General features: G+C 47.4%; 7 protein-coding genes across 7 annotated transcripts; 3 read left to right on the top strand and 4 right to left on the bottom strand.

The window, feature by feature from the left end:
• Positions 1 to 19: 19 nt before the first annotated feature.
• PHATRDRAFT_54310 (predicted protein) lies at positions 20 to 3,516 on the bottom strand (the record flags this gene model as incomplete). The annotated part of the gene is made up of 4 exons (XM_002178735.1): positions 20 to 766; positions 843 to 1,295; positions 1,366 to 1,539; positions 3,295 to 3,516. The coding sequence occupies 4 exons, from the start codon at positions 3,514 to 3,516 to the stop codon at positions 20 to 22; spliced, it is 1,596 nt and encodes a 531-aa protein (XP_002178771.1).
• A 261-nt stretch (positions 3,517 to 3,777) lies between these two features.
• On the bottom strand, positions 3,778 to 4,041 carry PHATRDRAFT_7957 (predicted protein; the record flags this gene model as incomplete). Its single annotated transcript, XM_002178734.1, has 1 exon — positions 3,778 to 4,041. A coding segment is annotated over one exon (264 nt), but the record flags the coding sequence as incomplete, so codon positions are not given.
• Positions 4,042 to 4,092: 51 nt separating this feature from the next.
• PHATRDRAFT_8293 (predicted protein) lies at positions 4,093 to 4,293 on the bottom strand (the record flags this gene model as incomplete). The annotated part of the gene is made up of 1 exon (XM_002178733.1): positions 4,093 to 4,293. A coding segment is annotated over one exon (201 nt), but the record flags the coding sequence as incomplete, so codon positions are not given.
• Positions 4,294 to 7,134: 2,841 nt separating this feature from the next.
• On the top strand, positions 7,135 to 9,090 carry PHATRDRAFT_44846 (predicted protein; the record flags this gene model as incomplete). Its single annotated transcript, XM_002178962.1, has 6 exons — positions 7,135 to 7,178; positions 7,213 to 7,468; positions 7,714 to 7,900; positions 8,084 to 8,368; positions 8,469 to 8,684; positions 8,726 to 9,090. 6 exons carry the CDS (start codon positions 7,135 to 7,137, stop codon positions 9,088 to 9,090), a joined length of 1,353 nt encoding a protein of 450 aa, XP_002178998.1.
• A 273-nt stretch (positions 9,091 to 9,363) lies between these two features.
• Positions 9,364 to 13,534, top strand: PHATRDRAFT_44845 (predicted protein; the record flags this gene model as incomplete). The annotated part of the gene is made up of 2 exons (XM_002178961.1): positions 9,364 to 9,597; positions 9,650 to 13,534. 2 exons carry the CDS (start codon positions 9,364 to 9,366, stop codon positions 13,208 to 13,210), a joined length of 3,795 nt encoding a protein of 1,264 aa, XP_002178997.1. The 3' UTR covers positions 13,211 to 13,534.
• Positions 13,535 to 14,518: 984 nt separating this feature from the next.
• Positions 14,519 to 15,833, top strand: PHATRDRAFT_44844 (predicted protein; the record flags this gene model as incomplete). The annotated part of the gene is made up of 2 exons (XM_002178960.1): positions 14,519 to 14,583; positions 14,627 to 15,833. Coding segments are annotated over 2 exons (1,272 nt in total), but the record flags the coding sequence as incomplete, so codon positions are not given.
• A 228-nt stretch (positions 15,834 to 16,061) lies between these two features.
• On the bottom strand, positions 16,062 to 17,318 carry PHATRDRAFT_34373 (predicted protein; the record flags this gene model as incomplete). Its single annotated transcript, XM_002178732.1, has 1 exon — positions 16,062 to 17,318. The coding sequence occupies one exon, from the start codon at positions 17,316 to 17,318 to the stop codon at positions 16,062 to 16,064; it is 1,257 nt and encodes a 418-aa protein (XP_002178768.1).
• Between the last annotated feature and the right edge of the window lie 1,916 nt (positions 17,319 to 19,234).

Genomic DNA, 19,234 nt, shown 5'->3' with positions numbered 1-19,234 from the left:
AAATGCAAACAATACCAATCTACATACCAGCCGCCGTAAGATTTATTCCGACACCACCCGCTCGAGTCGAAAGCAAGAATATGAAACTCTCTGGATCGTTCTCAAATCTATCGATTGATTTTTGTCGCTCCGTTCCTCTTACACGTCCATCCAGTCTCTCATATCTGAAGTCTCGCAGGTCGCAGTACTCTGAGATCAGGTCAAGCATTTTTACCATTTGACTAAATATAAGAATTTTGTGACCTTCTTGCTTCAGCTTCGGGAGTAGCTTGTCCAATAAAACCATTTTTCCACTTGTCATGATGTAGCCATGCTCGTTCAGAAGACGCTGTTGCTCTTCCGGTGCCTTGTTTTCGAAGAGACCCTTTTCCGAAAATTCCTTAAACTGTCTGTCTGTTTCTCTGTGCTCAACCCCTTCCAAAAGAAAGGGATGATTGCAAACCTTTCTAAGTTCCATTTGGATATTCATCAATTTTGGTGCTGTGTTTCGTGTTGCCCCAATATTCAAAAAGGCATGATTGTGTTCAAAAATAGCTCGATAGTACTGCTTCTGAATACTAGTGAGCTCGACGTCAATTACAGTTTCTTCCTTCGCTGGAATATCTTTGGCCACGTCTTCCTTCACTCGTCGTAGCATATACGGAGAAATCATCTGCTGCAGACTTTCGACCTGTTCTCTATTGGCCATATTCCCGAAGTTCAACTGGAAATTATCAAGGTCGGGAAATTTAAACGGCTCAATGAAGTTCAACAAAGTCCAAAGCTCCTGGCAAGAAAAACAAAAATGGCTTTTGAGACGCGGACCTAGAGCAAAAAGACAGAGGAAGTAATAATGAACGCACCGTCAAGTCATTCTGGAGAGGAGTTCCAGACATAAGGACGCGGCTTTGGAAACCATACTGCATGGTACCCTTCGCGCTAATTTCCCGCATGCATTCCAACAGTCTACCCTTTTGGTTGCGAAGCCGATGCGCCTCGTCGACAACAGCGACTCGAAACGGGATCTGGCTGATGACGTCAAAGTCTCCAATCAGGGTGTCATATGTGGTCACAAGAACGTCGAACTTAAGGAACTCGGCCGTGTGTGGGCGATCTTCGTAATACCATTCGTATTCTCGTAAAACATCTCGCCATACCCTTTGCCTGTCATGATAGATGCAGCATATCATGTCAGTCCAGCCCTCGAACTCTCTCCGCCAGTGTTCCACTGTTGACAACGGAACCACGACGAGAAATGGTCGATGAACCTTTTCAACACGGAAAATGTGCTCGATATAACAGACAATTTGTACAGTCTACAGTAGAACATACAATCGGTGTAAGACCAGTACCCCAACATTCATTATGAAGTCGTCCGACACGTACCTTTCCGAGACCCATCTCGTCAGCCAAAATACATCCTTGCTTCTTGTACCAAGTACTCGCTAGCCAGTTGACTCCCTCTACTTGATAATCTCGAAGGCGATTGCCATTCTTGTAGCTGTGGGGCTCGTTGGGGTCGTAGAGCTTGTCGCGAAACTCAAGCCATGCCTCTTTAGCCTTTCGTCCGCTGCCACCTCGCCCGGTCGATCCATTTCCAGCAGTGACCTTCGCCCCCACCAAGGCATAGCGCCATTTGTAACCCCCGACTTCATCGCCAATTTCTTCGTCGTATTCTCCCCGGAGAACCTGCCTCAGCTGGGGGAGCGGAAGCTGAAGCGTCGCAGCCGCAGACTCAACATTTGCCCAAATGTGTATAATGTCCCCGGTTACGATAGAAACTTGCTCTACTTTGACAGTTGAACGTTTGCTTGACTTTGATAGAAGCTCTGCACTGTTAGCTTGCTGGCTTTGCTGCTCTTTTTCTGAGGCCAATAACTCTTTCGACGAAGGCAAAGGAAAATTGTCAAATTCCTCAGTCGAAGGCTCTTTCGACGTAAGAGCAACTGCGGTCGCAAGTTTTGATCTATCGCCCATTACAGAAAACTCGTTTTGGCGCACTGGAATGGTACTGTCGTCTACAGGAGTAGTTGATTTTGCTTCGCTTTCGGCCGGTAGACGGACAATATCTTGAAGTTGCTGCATTGAAGTGTATGTCTGATCGACACCATCAACAAAAAATGCGCTGTCATCGTCTCCACCTTCGTCGCTACTATAGCCGAGATCTACACCAAGTAAACGATAGGCTAGAGACCGAGTAGTCTCGTGACGAAAGACAGGACCCAATAAGGCTGAAGAGCATTCCTCAACCGGAGTAATGGTTTCCTGGTCGATTTTTGGTGCTGGTTCCCCTCCTATATCATCCTCGCTTTTCTTTACCCCAGAGTGTCGTTCAGCTGCCATCTCAGAATTCAAAGTTGGAGAGACGGCAGGCACAGAATCAATACGTTCTAGAGAATCGGAAACCGTTGGACCCGTGGCCACTTCGCCTGTCTTTCCCGTCACCACAAGATCCTCGTCGTCACTTTCCGGTTCAAACTCACCCTCACTTCCTTCCTCGGATTCTTCATCTGAGTCTTCGACCTTTGGGGCAAGATCCTTTCCTATGTCCCCGGGAACATGTTCTTCATCCACCGAAAGCAAATGTTTCCTTTGTACAACAAGACGCTGTCGATCCATGGCCACCTTCTTTTGAAGTTCTTCGATAGCATAACGTCCTTTCTTTCCGACACTGGCAAGATCATTGTCACAAACGGCATATTTGGTCTCAAGGAAGCGCATGTAAGCAAACTTGTTCTTGCCGCTTTCGCGCAACATCAAAATTACCTCCTTGAAGGTTTTCCCGATCGTACTGGAACCATCAACAGCGATGATTTTGTCTCCCACGTTCCGAATCAAATTCGCGATGTCCGCCGGTCCTTTTGATCCATCGGGAAAGGTTCGATAACCGAGAAAAGCTACGGACCCATGAATTTCACCTACGTTCATCATCAATCCTTTCGAAGTAATAGGTAGGATAGCATCATACTCTCCAGTCATCGGCGGAGGCAGCGACGTATTGGCACGCATAAAGCTGACAGGCTCTTTCCTAGCGACCTGGAAGACGAGATCAGAAACACACTCAATCACTTCCCGCGGAACGGTAGAATGATGTCTGGCACTGTCATCATCACTAGAAAACTGGTAATGCCATGCAGCTCTGGTTTTTGGGCCACATTCTGCGCCGACCTTCTCGGGAATGTTCATCCCAAATTTCGCGAAATGAAATGATCGGCTTTGAGCGTACAACTGGGCACGAAGACTCGGTATGCAAGAGATTCCCCCCGCATTTTCAACGTTAATGTGCTTCGTACTCTCGATAAAATCGTCAACGACTTCCATCGGCATATCTGGCTCATCAGGAAACGTATTGTTGAGCTTGTGAAACTCAGCGATAAGTTTGTCATCATTGACGTCTTTTTTCGTTTCCCAACTGCAATGCTCGTACCCCAGACCTGCCCACTTGACAAGATACATAGTCTGATTCATGGTCTTCTTCGGGACATCTCCAAGTTCTGCACGTTTTCGCGCAGCGTTTTCAGCAACAGCCGACAGCATCCTCATTCCACGAGCCGTCTTTAATTTTGGCTTACAATCGGGGCAGTGCCATGCTTTCTTCGGAATCTTCTTCAACGGTGGGGTTAAACATCTATATCCATACATGCCATCGCAATGGTCACAAAGAACCATTTCATGATCTGGCGTTTTGCAGGATCCATCGTGCATTCGGCAAGTGTGCTCCCATGGCCGGGCTCGTGGATCAGCCCATCGCAAATAACGCTCGCGAAATTCTAGCACCCAAGCATGGTAAAGGCGTTCAAATTGCTTCGACATGTAGTCTCCGACATACCAAATCGCGGACCCATGCTGATTGTAAATTTTGCAGTTGTTCCAGATCTTTCGCATATCCCGTGCAAATTGTTCCGGAGATTGATATTTGCGAGACAGAAGCTTGCTCCGCACAGTACCAAGATCCATCGGAGTGTCTATGATTTCCATGTAATCCGGAAAATCGTTTCGGTCAACGGGTTCCAAAAATATATCTGCAAACGAATCATTCGCTAAGCGTTCCAGAACTTGACGACACCGCCGCAGAGGTTGCCAGACTTCATTAGGTTTTTGAGCTTTCTCTTTCAAAGATTTTTCTTTGTCGTACCGTTTCGCTTCCTCGTTGGCAAGCTCGAGAAAGGGGGCGCGCTCTTCGTCAGACATAGCTTGCCAAGTATTTCCTAAAACAGTCATGAGCTCTCCTTGCGAAGCATGTGGATTTCGTTTCGCAAAATAGGAGCGCATAGTACACTGAAAGAAAAGGTAGGATGCGCGTGGCTTCTTAGGTGGCTCGGTGACATAGCCGTCGCGATAAGGGTTGTCGGATCCCTCGATTTGCGGATAATAGGATCCATCCCGGTCGACGATACTACGCAGTTTTTCCAGAGTCAACTTGCTGAAATCAATATCTTCTTCTGTCCAGTCATCTTCACCTGTTGAAAGATCTGTAAAGATCAGAAGTAGAGTTGATCAGAAAAAAGTGTTCTGACGACAAAAAACTGCCGTTACCGTCACTAACATGTAAAACCTACCTTTCTTTTCATCCTCAGCCTGACCATTTTTTCCCGTCAGCATAGAGGCGTTCTTTTCTTTGGAGGAGACATCTTTGTCAAAATTGTCTTTAGGTGACGCGGCGTCGGCGTCAGCGTCGTCATCATCATCCTCGTCGTCCAGAGCGAGTTCCTTTTCTCTTTCTTTCTCCCAACGTAAAAGCTCTTTATCAGAAAGTTCCACAGTTACCTCTTGGTCAGCCTCATCAAGAATCTTTTCTGGCAAGGCGTAAGATGCATCAAACTCGGGGCTTTCTAATTCTTCTTCGGTTCCGCCAGCTAGTTTCTTGAGCCACCGCCGGTAAATTCCCTTGGCGCTCTTGTTCATACTGTCCAAGTCCGCGCCCGATTTCCATTCGAGGTGCAAGTACGAACGCCCCTTGTACTTGACGAGGTATTCGTATTCAACCGGACCAGAATCTTGCTTGGTGGGTGAGGCTGATTTGGTCTTGGCATCCTCGTTGGCACTGCCTCGTCGACCGCGGACCTTACGGGTTGGTGTTTCTCCGTCCACATTGACGTCTTCGCCATCCGACGGTGCAGGGGAAGCAGCTTCTTCCTCCAGGGCGTCCTCTTTTTCATCCACCGGACGACGCCCGACAATGAGATCGATCTTCGGCGAGCCGTCTTCTTCGTACTCGGGCAGGAATGGAAATCGATCCCGAATGGGCAATAAGGAAGTATCGTAGCCTTTCTCCGTGTAGACAATCCTGTTTTCGTAGACGTCAGCGTCGTCATCGACGGTTGCCGCCGTCAAGGTCATGCTGGGTAGTAACGTATTCGTCGTGGTCCCGATACTCGTCTTGGGCTTGCGACTCCGACTCCGTGCGCGCTTGACGGGCATCTCCTCGGGCTCGCTGTCCTCGAAGACGTCCCCATCCGAAAACTCTTGTTCCCGGGCGTAGTTCACCTTTTTGGTCGTCGTCCGACGACCCCGACTGGTGGACATGATGCTGTTGCGTTCCAAACTGTGGGATTCTGTGTTTATTCGTGTCTGTAATGACGAGTCGAACAGGGAACAGAAGTTTGTGAGTGACGGTAGAAACAATGTTGTACAAGGGCACACGAGTGACCCAACAGTCCCGACAAGGAAGGAGAATGCGAAGTCCAAGGGCAAAAACTCCCCACGCGCGAGCCCAAACAACGCAAAGAGGGCCGAAGCACCTCCTTTACTAGGTTCGATCCGCCGAAGCGACGTATCGGCACGGACACAAGACGCACCCAGGCGTGCGTCGACCAATGCAGACGGATGGCGATCGGGGATGGTGGAGGGAATGTTTGTGATTGCAACGGACGCACCCTTGCCCTACGATTGTTACAACAGTCTATCCGTGCGAAATTGGTCTCGAGAAAGGTTGCCAATGCTCTGGATGACAGAAATTTGGCCCGCAAATTGTCGCAATGTTCGGCATCTGTCCCAGCCAGAAAATTCGCATCACTACTACGACCCACGTAGGATTCAAGGCGCCGATCAAGTCTTCACAATTTCATGGCACGAACCGATGAAAACCGCATTTCCCATTCGAAAATTCCGCCTCCGACACCTTTCTTACTTACACAGTAACGATTACAAGGTATAACAACACCGGAAATACTGCAATCGGAGAATAACAACAACCTCGGTCGCTGGCTGCACAGTTGCTCCAGTACTTCAGGCTTTCACCACGCACACGAACGCACACACCAAGAACTTGCGGGGTGGGCGTCCTTGGGCCGGACTCCGTCGAGTGCGCGCTCCGACAAGCGAATTACAACATTCCGTCCTATCACTGTGAAATACTTAAAGCAATGGAATTTTATTGTCATCTTGTTTGAATCCTAGCTCTCGACCAATCGAATCTCGGCACTGGAGTTGAAAACGCGAGCCGCGTGGCGAAACGAGTCGTCCATTCACTTCTCTGTCGTCTAGCCATCGCCCGTAAGAGCGGCTGGCTCTTCCGTTGGAATCGGAAATAATGACGTAGGTTGTCAGAAAACGGATTAAACGTCACACACTATACGTCATGGTACGACATTAGGAATCCTCGAAAGGGAACTTTCATTTCCGCACAATCCCTTTCGACCAGGATCAGCACCTGGCCCGGCGGGCTCTCCCAGTTTGACTGTTGAGGCTTGGCTGGCTCTCACGGTTTGAATGTCAAGCTGGAAATGCAACACAACAATATAACAATTCACTTTTCCAAGAAAGAGTGATTGATTGTAACAATGGGGAACAGCAATTTGCACAATGGGGCTCTTCATGTGACTGAATGTTCGCAACTATTGGTAAGATCGAAGGAGTGTTCAATGTCAACAACATAGCAAGAGCATGTCTCTCACCAGCACCTTTTTACACTTACATTAACAAAAGCAGTTTTGATGTTGGTAGTTGGCAGAAAGAAGCAGAACAAGCTGCATGTAATGTCCCCGCAAATTGTTCCAAGGAGTTGACATGGTGTTTCTTTGTTGCTTACCACTGCTAGACCTCAGACAGTGTGACTTGTAGCTTTGACAGTGAATCGACCTCCTGTACCGCGCTGCATTCACAGTCAGTGCGGACGTTTCGGTGGAAAATTTGCGACCGGTTCTTCCGCCACCAATGACGCTTTGTGCTCGTACACTTGGTGATCCGGCGCAAATTCTGTTAGTTTTTTGACAACAGCATTGCTCTCCACAGATGGCGGCGGTCTTGTCATGACCAGTACGGATGGCAGCAAAATTTGGGCTCTTTTGACCTCAGTGCCAATTGGCTCTTGGTGGGGGTCACTTTTGGAAATGATATGTTTGTGGCAGTGGGTGACTATGCTGCCATGTATAGTTCAAATGGCAAAGTCTGGACTCTCCGAACCCCTGGTGTGCCCGCCAACTTTTGGAATGCCCTCACCAGCGGCAATGGAATATTTGTTGCTGTACCCTTTGTTAAGACAGAACAAGTCATGACCAGCCCCAATGGCATAGATTGGACTAGTCGTTATAGGTGACAGTGGCTTGCCCAAATATGAAAATGAGATTTTGGTTATGATGAGCACATTCCTTGCGAAGACAAGAGGCGAAATCTCTGAGCGATCATCATTGCACAACGATGGTAGCAATTTGGTCTCTGTTTGTGCACACTCAAACAAACGACGAAAGACCCAAGGTACTAGTCATATGTAACAAGATTTTAACACAAAAATAGTCAACTAAAAATATTACGGAGCAGCTTGTACATCCTAGTCTCATGCTCTTGGAAGCTCCGTTAGTATTTGACTTCAACGTCAACATAACGGGATCTGCAACTATCGTTGAGAATGTTGCAAAGCTTATTGATGCCAATGTAATTGTCTATACCGGATCCACGTTGCTTCCGGTAGAAATCCCAAAAGGTACCCCCAACACAAAATTTTTTTTCTTCCTTCTGCGTTCTAGCTAGACACTTGTGTACAAATCCTGGACCCAGGGACAGCCGCTGATACCCACGGACACAATATTTTTGAGCTGCTTGGCGGTGTATCCGCACCATTTTCCCCCACTCAAACACCAATGGTAAAGACTTTGACATGATCCAGCACCAAGCCGTCCCCACCCTGTACACGCTTATCCAGGACGTGGATGTCCTAGTGCATTTGGACGCAATGCAGGCCGTGTGTGGCGGAGCGTACCACAAAACCGCACGGCCCCTACGCCATCGTTGCGTTCCGCGCAAAGCGATCCATTTGGCATGGACACTTCCATATTGGTGCCTCAATATAAGATAGGTTCACCTACCAATACCAATACCACCCACTCTCCGAGCGCCCGCACTCGTGCTCTCGAAGACTGCCGTACCGAAAACGTTTACAACATCGACGGAAGTCTTTTCTGAATGCCGCAACGTGACTGATGCGGTAGCAAAAAGAGAAGTCCAGGAGACCAGCATCATAACGACTTAGAGCAGTATATTGTCGGCGGTAGCTGCCAACAACACGCCAAGTTTCAAGGATGCCGAGACGAATGCGAGCTCGGATGGCGATGACTTTCACAAGGAATTGATGCTCTTGTGTACTCGCGACGGAACTCCGGAGCTAGCTAGAAATACAGTCTACACTCTGGCGCAACTGCTTCGCAAAGAATCAGGCGATACCAAGGGTTTTGAACCGCTGCTCAAGGTACTCACGTCATGTCAAACTTGTGAGTGTCCCGTCGGCGCTGGCTGCGGTCACTGTTTGAAGGGACGGAAAAAGACAACAAGGCAATTGTCTTTGCGTCGGAATGTGTCTTGATCGGAGTACGACAAGATGGCGGCAACGAGTGCTTTGAGAGTGCCAATGAAGATGGAGAGACACAAACTCCTTCACCATCGTCCCGTAAAAATTGTCTTTCTTCGACGCGAAAAAGACCAGTCCACCAAACTCCAGAGTTAGGTGGAAGTCACGTCAACACTGTCCATCTTGACAGTATGGGTCAACGCACGTTCGGCTCGTGCGGTACCGATCTTTCTTCGGTGAAGTTGATATTCTCGTACATGTCGTACCATGACGTAAAGTGTGTGACGTTTAATAGGATTCATTACCGTTGGGCACTGACCTCTGAATAGACTCAACGCACGCATGGAACGCTGTGGAGACAGAAGAGAAACCTGACAGAAGAGAAGCCTGTAGACGAGCAAGGCTTCATAGCGTATGGCATCGGGGCTGTTCATTTCTACATAGGTCTCAGGTGTCGCATGTTCGCATGTTTCGATTCATTCTAGACTATATGGACTGTTAGACTTCCCCACCACGGCGAATAAAAATTGAAGCTCGTTGTCGTAGAACGTCGCCGACAACTAGAAATGGATGGCATTGATGGTGTAAAGTGTGTTTCCGCAATGAGAGTTGGTCACACGAGAGGACGCAGCTCACGCCGTCCAGCACCAACCGGAGTGACGCCACCCAGAATGGAATCAAAGGATAGCAGTAAATACAGTAAATCACAGTCAAGCAGTCCGAAGAATCGAGCTCCACGCTCCTCGTCTCTCCCCAAGCAGCGCCGTAACGATCCCGTCGCGGATACACTGAGTGAGTCCACATCCGCTCAACGTTTGGTCGAGTATTTTTGCATCGTAAGTTGTCGACCGCGGGGGGGAAAATGAAAACCCAATGCCCGACGCCCAGCGCAGAAAAACTACAGAAGCCAGCTCTTGGGGCTCATCGCCCCCAAAAGCGAAAGGCTGGAGACAACGGGTCCGCTTCAATGGAGGATCTATGCCTGTCCACGAAGCGCTACATGCTTACCCCACAAAGTCTCTGGACGGTTCTGAAGAAGACTTGGCGAGCAGCCAGGCCACAGACGGGAACATTCACATGCCCCGAGCATCGTTGCATCATCAGGATCATACGTTTCAGCCTACAATAACGACTCGCTATCCGCCAACAGATTATGCCGACAACCCTCTAAACCCAATGATTCTGCACTTTTGCTATCCCTCTGGAGATATTATTGTACCCACTCGACAGTATCAAATGCCACGAGTGCACCATTTTGTGCTTACCAACGAAAAAGGTCGCAAAGTGTACGGGACTTGCCTGACCATTTTGGAAGAATACGTACCCAGAGGCCCCTGGAAATCTCGTGCCGTCACAACTCGACACGATTCCTTGGATGGCGTAGAAGTGAGTATTGACGATGATACCAACAGCGTTTTGTATCTTCCGAAAGTCCTTTGTCTGCTTTCCACCTGGCCGTACTTGAGCGCCTTTCGTGAATACCTAGCGCAACTCTACCGTCTCGCCTCGGCTACCAACGTCATGACTGCACCGATTGAGCGGTATGTGGTGAACTTGTGTAAAGAAATTCCGGCACCACCACCCGGTGCGTACGAAGTGCAAGTGTCTATATTGGATTCGACGATTCGATTTTGGGCGCCACCAGCCAAATTACCAATCGCATACGTTGCGGTGCCGTACCAGATTCTATTTGATTGCCTCGATACAGAACATATACTGCAAGTATGGAGCGCTCTGGTTATGGAACGCAAAGTGCTGTTGCTCTCGTCGCAGTATTCAATCTTGACAATTTGTTCAGAAATTTTTTCGTCGCTCTTGTTTCCTTTGCGTTGGAATCATCTGTACGTGCCACTTTTGCCGAGAATGTTATGTCCAATGTTGGATGCACCAGTACCTTTCTTTTGTGGCATTGTTCGAGAGGACTGGCTCTATGCACAGCAATTCGTGAGCGAAGATATTATCGTAGTCGATCTAGATCACAACAAGGTCAGGTTCGGCCGCGCGGTTCCTCGCATGCCGTCGTTTCCTACCAAAAAAATTGCGAAACTACGAACGTCGTTGCAAGAGACGATAGGGCATGTGTTTTGGACTTCTCGAGGGCTGGAAATGGAGTACCGGATGATGACGATGAACAAGAAATCCAACAAGCGGTCGATCGACAGGCTGCGTAGCAGAACGGGGAATGGCGCGCTGTGGGTGGAGAAACTTGCCGGGCTGGACCACGCTTTCAACTTGGCATATACACCAGACTCCCATTTGTTGGATGATACTTCTCTTTTGAAGGGGGACACCATGCAGAGCAAATGGGATCGTGTACAGGAAGCATTTCTCCGGTTCTTCGTTGCACTTCTGAAAGACTATCGCAAGTACCTTATCGTTCCTCAGAGTAACCTTTCCAGCTCTGAGTTGCCGATACCTTCGTTTGATCTGATTGCTTTCCTCGCTTCTCAGAAAGCCGATAATACCACCTTTCTAGTGGAAATGTGCATGACGCAACAGTTCGATGATTTCATTTCAAGGCGTATATACAGGCAGGGCGAGCCAGACCTTATTTTCTTTGATGAGAGTATCGATGCTAAATTGAACAGAAGCAGGCTTAAACTAAAAAAGGTGGACACGCCTGTCTTGCAAAACGCTAAAGCTCACAAGGTCCTAACAAAATTCAGCGCATTACTGCCGAACGAAGTTGGTTTGCCCGGTGCGAAATTTGAAAACAAACCAAAACCTTATGTCTACAAAAGTTGGCCAGAAACATTGAATGAGGGGCTCTTCAGCGAACCACGCCCTATTCCTACTATGATTGCTGCCGAGTTTGATCGCCAGGCCATGCTCATACAACGACTCCGTGCAGACGTGGATGATCACACAGACGACAGCGATGCCATCCTGCACCCTACTGGGGCAGAATATGATCCCTCACCAGAAGTTGCGGCGTTTACAGTATTCTTTTTTGCATATTCCGCTCTGGTGGGGTTGGAATGGCAAACGTATGAACGGAAATGCCAGAGCATCGATAAAGAAGCATCCGGAAATCAACTATCAGAAGGCACCAGTAGTGACGGCGAGAAAAGAGTCGACGTTGCTCAAGAAGGCAAAGCTGCTTTGCCCGAAGAAGAGGTATTCAATGACCGGAACGTAAACACATGTTTATCGGATTTTTCTATGGGTCTCTGTGACAGTTGCCCGAGTAGTGGGATTTTTGTCTTTAACAAAAGTCTTCGATTCATTGGAGATAGCGCAGAAGCATACGAATCCGTTGTCGAGAATACTGCAAATCACATGGCACGCCTGCAAAGCCAGATAATTGTCTCGATGGAGACCGCAAGCGATGTAACAAAACCTGTGGACATTTTGGCTGAGTTTGAAGAAGCGAAAGAAGTCGCGAGCGCCCAGCTCGATTTGGCTTTCGAGGCTCTCACCACTATGTCCTTGCGCGGATTAAAAACAGACTCGGACGCATACAAGTCCCTAATGGAAGCCTGTGGCAGATGTGGGGACACTGAACGTGCTTTGAAACTCATGCAAGTAATGAAAGTGGACGGATTTTTTGCCGATAGCGAAATATTGGCCTGGTTTATTGCAGCATTTGCACAAGAAAGCGCAGGAAAGATCGATCCTCCGGTAGGCACACAAGAAGTCAGTAGTGATAACAGTCTCTTACGGAAGTCAAATAGAGGCCTTGACGTCTACTCTGACTTTCTGCGAAAAAAGTTTTGGCCAAAAAACGAAGACGACAATTCCAGCTTACAGTTAGTTGGAAATGACCTAGGTGAACACGATGATGTTTCGACTGACCCCGGAATAACTGCTTCTGATGTACCGTGCCATACTAACCGTGCCGTGCCCATTTTTGGATGGTTCAAGAATCAAGACTCGAATGAAAAGAGAAGACGCTGGCGGAAGGAAAAGGTGAAAGCGACTCTGGAAACAAGATCGATGCATGTCACAGATATGCTTTTTAATCAGCTAGCTTTGGGGGATAGTCTTCTGGACTTTCTGCATCCAGATCTGGTCATTGATACCAGAAGCGACGTTTGTCCTCAATGCTCTTGCGCGCTTTCTGAAAACGAAATTGTCGCTGGGTGGACTTCGTGTGCATTTAACGATTACACCACAGAGTGTCCGAACTGTTCGCACCGATTTGTCCCTCGCTTTTCCATAACAAGTTCGTCACCAACATTTACTGGATCGCAGGGGCCACGAACGCCTCTTTATTGCGAGTTCCTCTCTCCGTGGGTTCTACGCAAAGCTCTTCAGCATGTGGTGAAAGGCGATATTGGAATTCGAGGTATGATGAAACCAGAGTGGCGCAGCGGTACGGATATTCGTGCCACAATCTTTTGGAACCTAGTTGTCATGTGTAGACGATACCGCTTGCCGTTCTCATTTTTATTACAAGGAAACTTTCAAAATCGTATTATTCTTCCCCGAACACCCGGGCAACTCTAAATTAAAAGCAAACCGTCTCTTACATGAAGGATATAAAAGATGAAGTTGGGAATGGCATTGCTTGAAACCTGCAAGTCCGGAATCCAAAGTAAAGTCAGTCAAAAGAGACTGTATGAAGAACCTATTTTAGAGACCAGGCCAGGAACCACAACCTATGCTGTCCTATTACACAATCCTGTATTGAACAGAGCTCCGGGTTTAAAATGGAAGGTGTTTGACAAAATTCATAGTCACATTCAGACACATGCATTTTGATCCTTCTTACCTGCACTAACAATTTGCTCCCAAATTTAAACGCTTGGCTAATGTTGAATTTTGCTCCCGACGTTTACAGTACAACAAGTGCAGCTCCCTCCAGGTGATCTGATAATTCAGTAGCGGTGTGTTTCTGGTCACAGCAACATGTGGAGTGTTTTTGATTTGTTCATACGGCAAAAAGAAAATTGTATGTTAGTCCACTAAGAAAACAATGAGATCAGAAATAAACGTTGCAAAGGGCTTCAGAAAAAGTATCTGTAAGTACATCATCAAATGTGCTCAAGGTAAAGACTACCTAGTTTCAAGACCAAAGGATAGACCCGCCATGCCAAGGGACATCCGCGCATACCGAACTGTTAAGCCGGGTCTAATAGCCAAAAACGATGTAGTCAATACTGAAGCCAAAGACGAAATAGAGTGTGTGTATTGATCATACCAATCTACAGAACATTGTGCCGATGGACGGCACACCTTTACGGTTTGATCCAGAATCACGTCGTCGGAGGCGCAAACGGCGTCAACTAGATCGGATATTTTTTAACATCATGTTTGATTTAGACAAGTATACTGAATTGCATCTACAGTTGATTCATTTTGTTACGATACCTCCGCTATATCATACACAGAGCATAGACCGAGCATTGGATTGCTTGCTAATTGCATTGCTAATTTTACTTGAAAGCCGTTTCGCGCTCATTTCACCGACCAGTTCGAACGTTGGAACGCGAATGGGGTCGCGTACCAACCATGCTTACATTGCTCCGGGCGCTCATAGAATATATGTATATTTTATGTTGCGAGGTCAAATTTTGAAATACTCAAACTTTACACATTTGAAACTCTTTCTTTGTAACATCGTAGTCACACGGTCCTCCAACATCTAATTTCATGACAGGAACATAGCTTTCACATATTCGCCAACTGTCAACTCGGCCGCCACCCGTTTTCTTTTTTCTTCAAACAAATCGGAAAGCGGTAACAGCTCCATGCTGATGAGCTGATGAGGATTGGCATCATTTTTTTGATGCTGGGCGTCATCAGTTGCCGAGCATGGCGCTCAGCAAGAAATCATTGTCGGCTCCCTGCTGCGTCCAAAAACTCTTTCTTCCTCCCACGTCAATACTCGGATTCAGATAACAACCATTACTTTTCATCTAGAAAGCTTCCACATTGTATACGACACCGTCAGTGGAAATTGCGCGCTTCGCAGAGTCCATATTCAGCTTCCTCGGAAGTATCGTCAGACGCCTTAGAACAAGCCCTCGGTGAGGAAGAGGAAGTACTTTTGTCAGAAGAAGATTTTTCAAGTTTGCCGATAGGAATTCCGAAGGGTTTCTTTGTAGTAAAGCAATACACGTTCTCTGCCGAGAAGGACTTCGATTGGAGCCAACTAGGGATAGATCCGAAAGATGCGGAAAGGCTTGATCTCTCGCCACGAAACGTGTCCTTACCAATAGCACTTATGATGGCCGATCCTATTGACTTTCCTTCTTTTTCTCGTGCACGTAAAGCTTGTCGTAAAGGTAATGTTTTGATTCATCGAGGAGCTCTAAAGATGGACGAAAAGACTCCAGAGTCAACAATATTTGATCCATTAATGTGTGTCCGAGGCCGCGTGGGTGATCGGTTGTACCCAGGGGACACCGTCGGAAAGCAAGTTCGAATCGGCAGCGGGTATTTTCCTGTTTTGAACTATAAAAAGCCACCCTTTGAGCTTCCAGTCATAATCGAAGATGACCATTGGGCATTAGTGAACAAGCCCGCCGGCATCGTTGTTTACAATCAAAGAAATGGAGGACACGGTATTATGACCGTAAGGGCTGCGCTTCCCTTTGTTCTCGCACCGCCGAAAGTAGGTACCATTTCAGTGTTACGGCGACCCGCATCGGTTCATCGACTAGACAAACCTACGAGTGGTATACTTTGCATTGCCAAAACGAAACCCGCCATGCTGTGTCTTTCGCGGCAGTTTCATGACCGTATAGTGAAGAAAACGTATTTTGCGGTCATAAACGGTATTCCAACCTATTCGAACGAATCGAAGATTTCTTCGAAGACCGCGTACGAACTCGGAGTGGATGTGGACCCCAATGATCTTGATGATTGGCAGCTAATCGACTCCCCTCTCGACGAAAAGAAGGCGGTTACTGTATGGAGGGTGGTCCGATCAATCAAGTCGCTACATGCCAACGACGGATATCTTACACTGGTCGAGTTGAAACCTAAAACAGGGCGCTATCATCAGCTGCGACGGCACATGGCGTGGGTTTGTCAGCGGCCTCTGGTAGGTGACGATGAATACGACGGAGGGACCGAGTCTGCCATGAGGTTTCGCGATCGTGGTCTCTTCCTGTGTTCGACCCGTGTGAGTCTTGAACACCCGTACTATAATTCTCCAGAAGGTCGTCTTAAGTGGGATGAACTTGTGGATAAAAGTGGGCAGCTGTGGCTATCAAGCAGTAACAAAGTTATGGTAACTGCCTCAATCACGCTTCCAGTCAAGTTCTCTTCTTTGCTGCGGAGAGAAGAAGAGAGATTTGCCAAGTTCCATGACATTAAAATCTAATGATTAGTTCTAGCTTGATATATAACATTAGTACTTGGGAAAGGAAGTGTCTACTTCTTTCCTCCAGCTTACCAGCCCACCGGCCACGTTCTTGGCCGAATGAATGTTTGGGTGTGATAATTTTGCAGCGTCAAGTATCCGAGTTGCTTCAACTGAATCAACTCCACGCCGACAAATACAATAGACAGGTTTTGTGCCGCCAGATAGCTTTTCTATTTGATCCAGTTGTTGGGATAGAGAGGACAGCGGAATATGCACCGCTTCCTCTAAAGCACACATCTCAAATTGCAGCTTGGTTCTTACGTCAACAAGAATGTGTGGAACCTTGTCTTCTCGGACTCGGCTGTACTCAATGCAGGAGATATTTGACTCACTAGGCAGTGAAGGGCGATCAATTGTTTGCATCGGTCCTTGAGCATGCAACAAACTAGCGTTACTGGCTTCCATCGATAGAATGGTTGCATCAGGACCGCATACACGACACTTTGTCTGCTTTGGCGGCTTCACAATCTTGAGAAACGAGCAATCCATTGCGTTGTACATAAGAAGGTGGCCTTTCATTGTTGTGCCGCTCCCTGTCAAAACTTTGAGGGTCTCGGTTGCTTGCAAAATTCCAACTAGCCCCGGAACAGGTCCTAGTACCCCTGCATCCACGCAGGTGCGGCATCCTCCTGCAGCGTTCGGTGTAGGATACAAACACCGATAGCAGGGCGCACCTTGGAAATTATAAACTGTAACCTGTCCTTCAGTACCTATGGCACTGGCTGAAATAAGCGGCTTCTCGGCAAGTACGCATGCGTCATTGACCAAGTACCGCGTCTTAGGATTGTCACTACAGTCAACCACACAGTCGAAATTTTGAACTAAAGGCAACGCATTGCCATGGTTCAAGTCTGTCTCGTATGAGTAGACTTCGCACATCGGATTCAGAGATCGAACGGCGTGACATGCAGACACAGCTTTATTCATGCCAATGTCAGCTGTTTTGTGAATTACTTGGCGATGCAGATTCGAAATATCAACAGTATCAAAATCTACAATACCTATGCGACCAACTCCAGCGGCGGCAAGGTATGGAATCGCGGTGGAACCGATCCCGCCAGCGCCAATCACCAAAACTGCCGAAGACAAAAGCTTCTTTTGCCCTCCTACGCCAAAGCCGTCCGCGGTAATCATTTGGCGAGAGTAACGCTCCACGTGATCTGCTGAAAGCTCGGAAAGAACATCCAAAGTGGGAAGAAATTGCTCGGATGACTGTGAGCATGAGAAGAATTCTGATTGCATCTGCAGAGCAGAACGCAAAATCCTGTTTTCTTCTTCAAGAATTTTTATTCGCGCTTCAAGCTCGCCCATTTGAGCCTCGTCTCCTCGTTTCTCTTCATGGAGCTCCATGAAAAGGTTTCAGAGTAAGCTTTTGCAGCAATAATTACATTACAGGATTTAGACTTGGAACGTGGTTTCCTGACTCTGAACGATAACGTGCTTCGAGATAATTTTACTCTTGCCGCAAATCGAAGACGTAACAAACGGGACTTCATTTGCACACGATGTCTCGTATACGCACACGACAAAACTGCCGGCGAGAACTTGCTTCCGGCAGCATTTTCCTGTGAGATGCCTCAATCGACGTGCATACGTTGCCAGTGCGTTTCGGGCGTGTCTTTTTTCTGATGGAACAATCGCCTTTCTACCTCCTCGAACAAGAATGCCAGTCAGACATCGCTGTATAAACATACGATTTTGGACCGAAAGGATTTAAGTTCAATATGAGATATACCTCTTTTTTAACTATCGGAACTTTATTGCGAATAGCGTCACAATATCGAGCAAATAGTAACATTATATTCGTCATTTCCCGGGGGAGTAACCTTTTGGGGTACACCCATAGCCTTTGACATGACAAACATACATGAAACATCTGCGTGTGAAAGTTTGTAATCATGAATTATTCCTATTGACAGCGAAAAAGATTCCACTTTTTCCTCTGAAATCCAATTGGCCTTGATGACAGGAATCCGGGAACTAATTGTAAGGGATCTGTTGACTCGGTGTCTTGTGGGATTTTGTATGTGCACCAGCAAATTGGGATGACACCGGCATCGGCACGATTTCCAACTGTACATCAAAAGTATCTGACACGTCTCCCAATTTCATGACCTATTGCTTCCCTGAAAGTATCGCAGATCTCATTGTTTCTTCGCAGAGTCAGTTACAAGATACAAATTAAAATGGACCTATCAACGAGGCCCAATTTAGGCCGAGAATGCAACTGTGGACTACCGTTGGCTAGGGTATATGTCAGCTTTCCTCAAAGCTGGGGAGAATGTCTTTCAATTCTTATGCGAATTCTCGAGTTGTTACGATTTAATCAGATACGTTCACCTCTGAAGTGTTCTTTCCAGAAATCGCCATATAAGCCTCCATTTCAGCTTCGTATGCGCCTAACATACGTCACACTTTCACAATAAATATGATTACGTAGTGTACCCAATCACAACTTGCCCTGCCCCACTTTTCCCACGCCGGGCCGATACAGTTTCTGGTGCTCTCTTTTGTGTGGCTGTGTTCTGATGCAAAATGATCGACGCAGAGGCTACTGTCGACCGCAACACAGAGCATGGCAACACTAACCACGCCTATCCAGGAAACCAACCAAATTGGATTAACTTTTGAAGGTCCTACTCAAGTTGACCTGACTTGGATTCTATACGATAGCATAGGGACCGTCAAGACCAAGCATGCAGGGACAGAGTCCCTGGGAGAACGCTGACTGTGCCAAACAACACCGACTAGATGACTATTCGTCTACTCACATGTACGTCCCACCCAGAGGCTCCCTTGGACAGTTTATAGAACGTTCAACTTCCGCCCCACCTCCGTCCTCAGACAACGACCATGACACGAACGGAGAGTCGCTGTTTGGTAACGTAAGTTGCTTCCAGGAAAGTTTTATTCTCTGTTTTGTCGTAGAACCCGATCTTACGGTTCTCGTTCTCCACTACCGTCAGCAAGATACACTGGAACACGTTACGAAAGGTTACGGCGAAATTAATTTGGCCGCACAATCTGGCACAAACTTTGCCGGCAGGCACAAGCCTGAAAGTCAATATTTGACCGCAGCTTTGTTGAATACTGTGGGCGACGATGGAGGAAGGGCGACAGCTCCCACAATATCGTCTTCGCCATATCTTCAGCCTGCT

Source organism: Phaeodactylum tricornutum, chromosome 5 (genome assembly GCF_000150955.2).
Source record: "Phaeodactylum tricornutum CCAP 1055/1 chromosome 5, whole genome shotgun sequence".
Classification (NCBI taxonomy): domain Eukaryota; phylum Bacillariophyta; class Bacillariophyceae; order Surirellales; family Neidiaceae; genus Phaeodactylum; species Phaeodactylum tricornutum.
The sequence above is the reverse complement of the archived record's forward strand: the minus strand, read 5'-3'. Positions and strand labels throughout refer to the sequence as shown.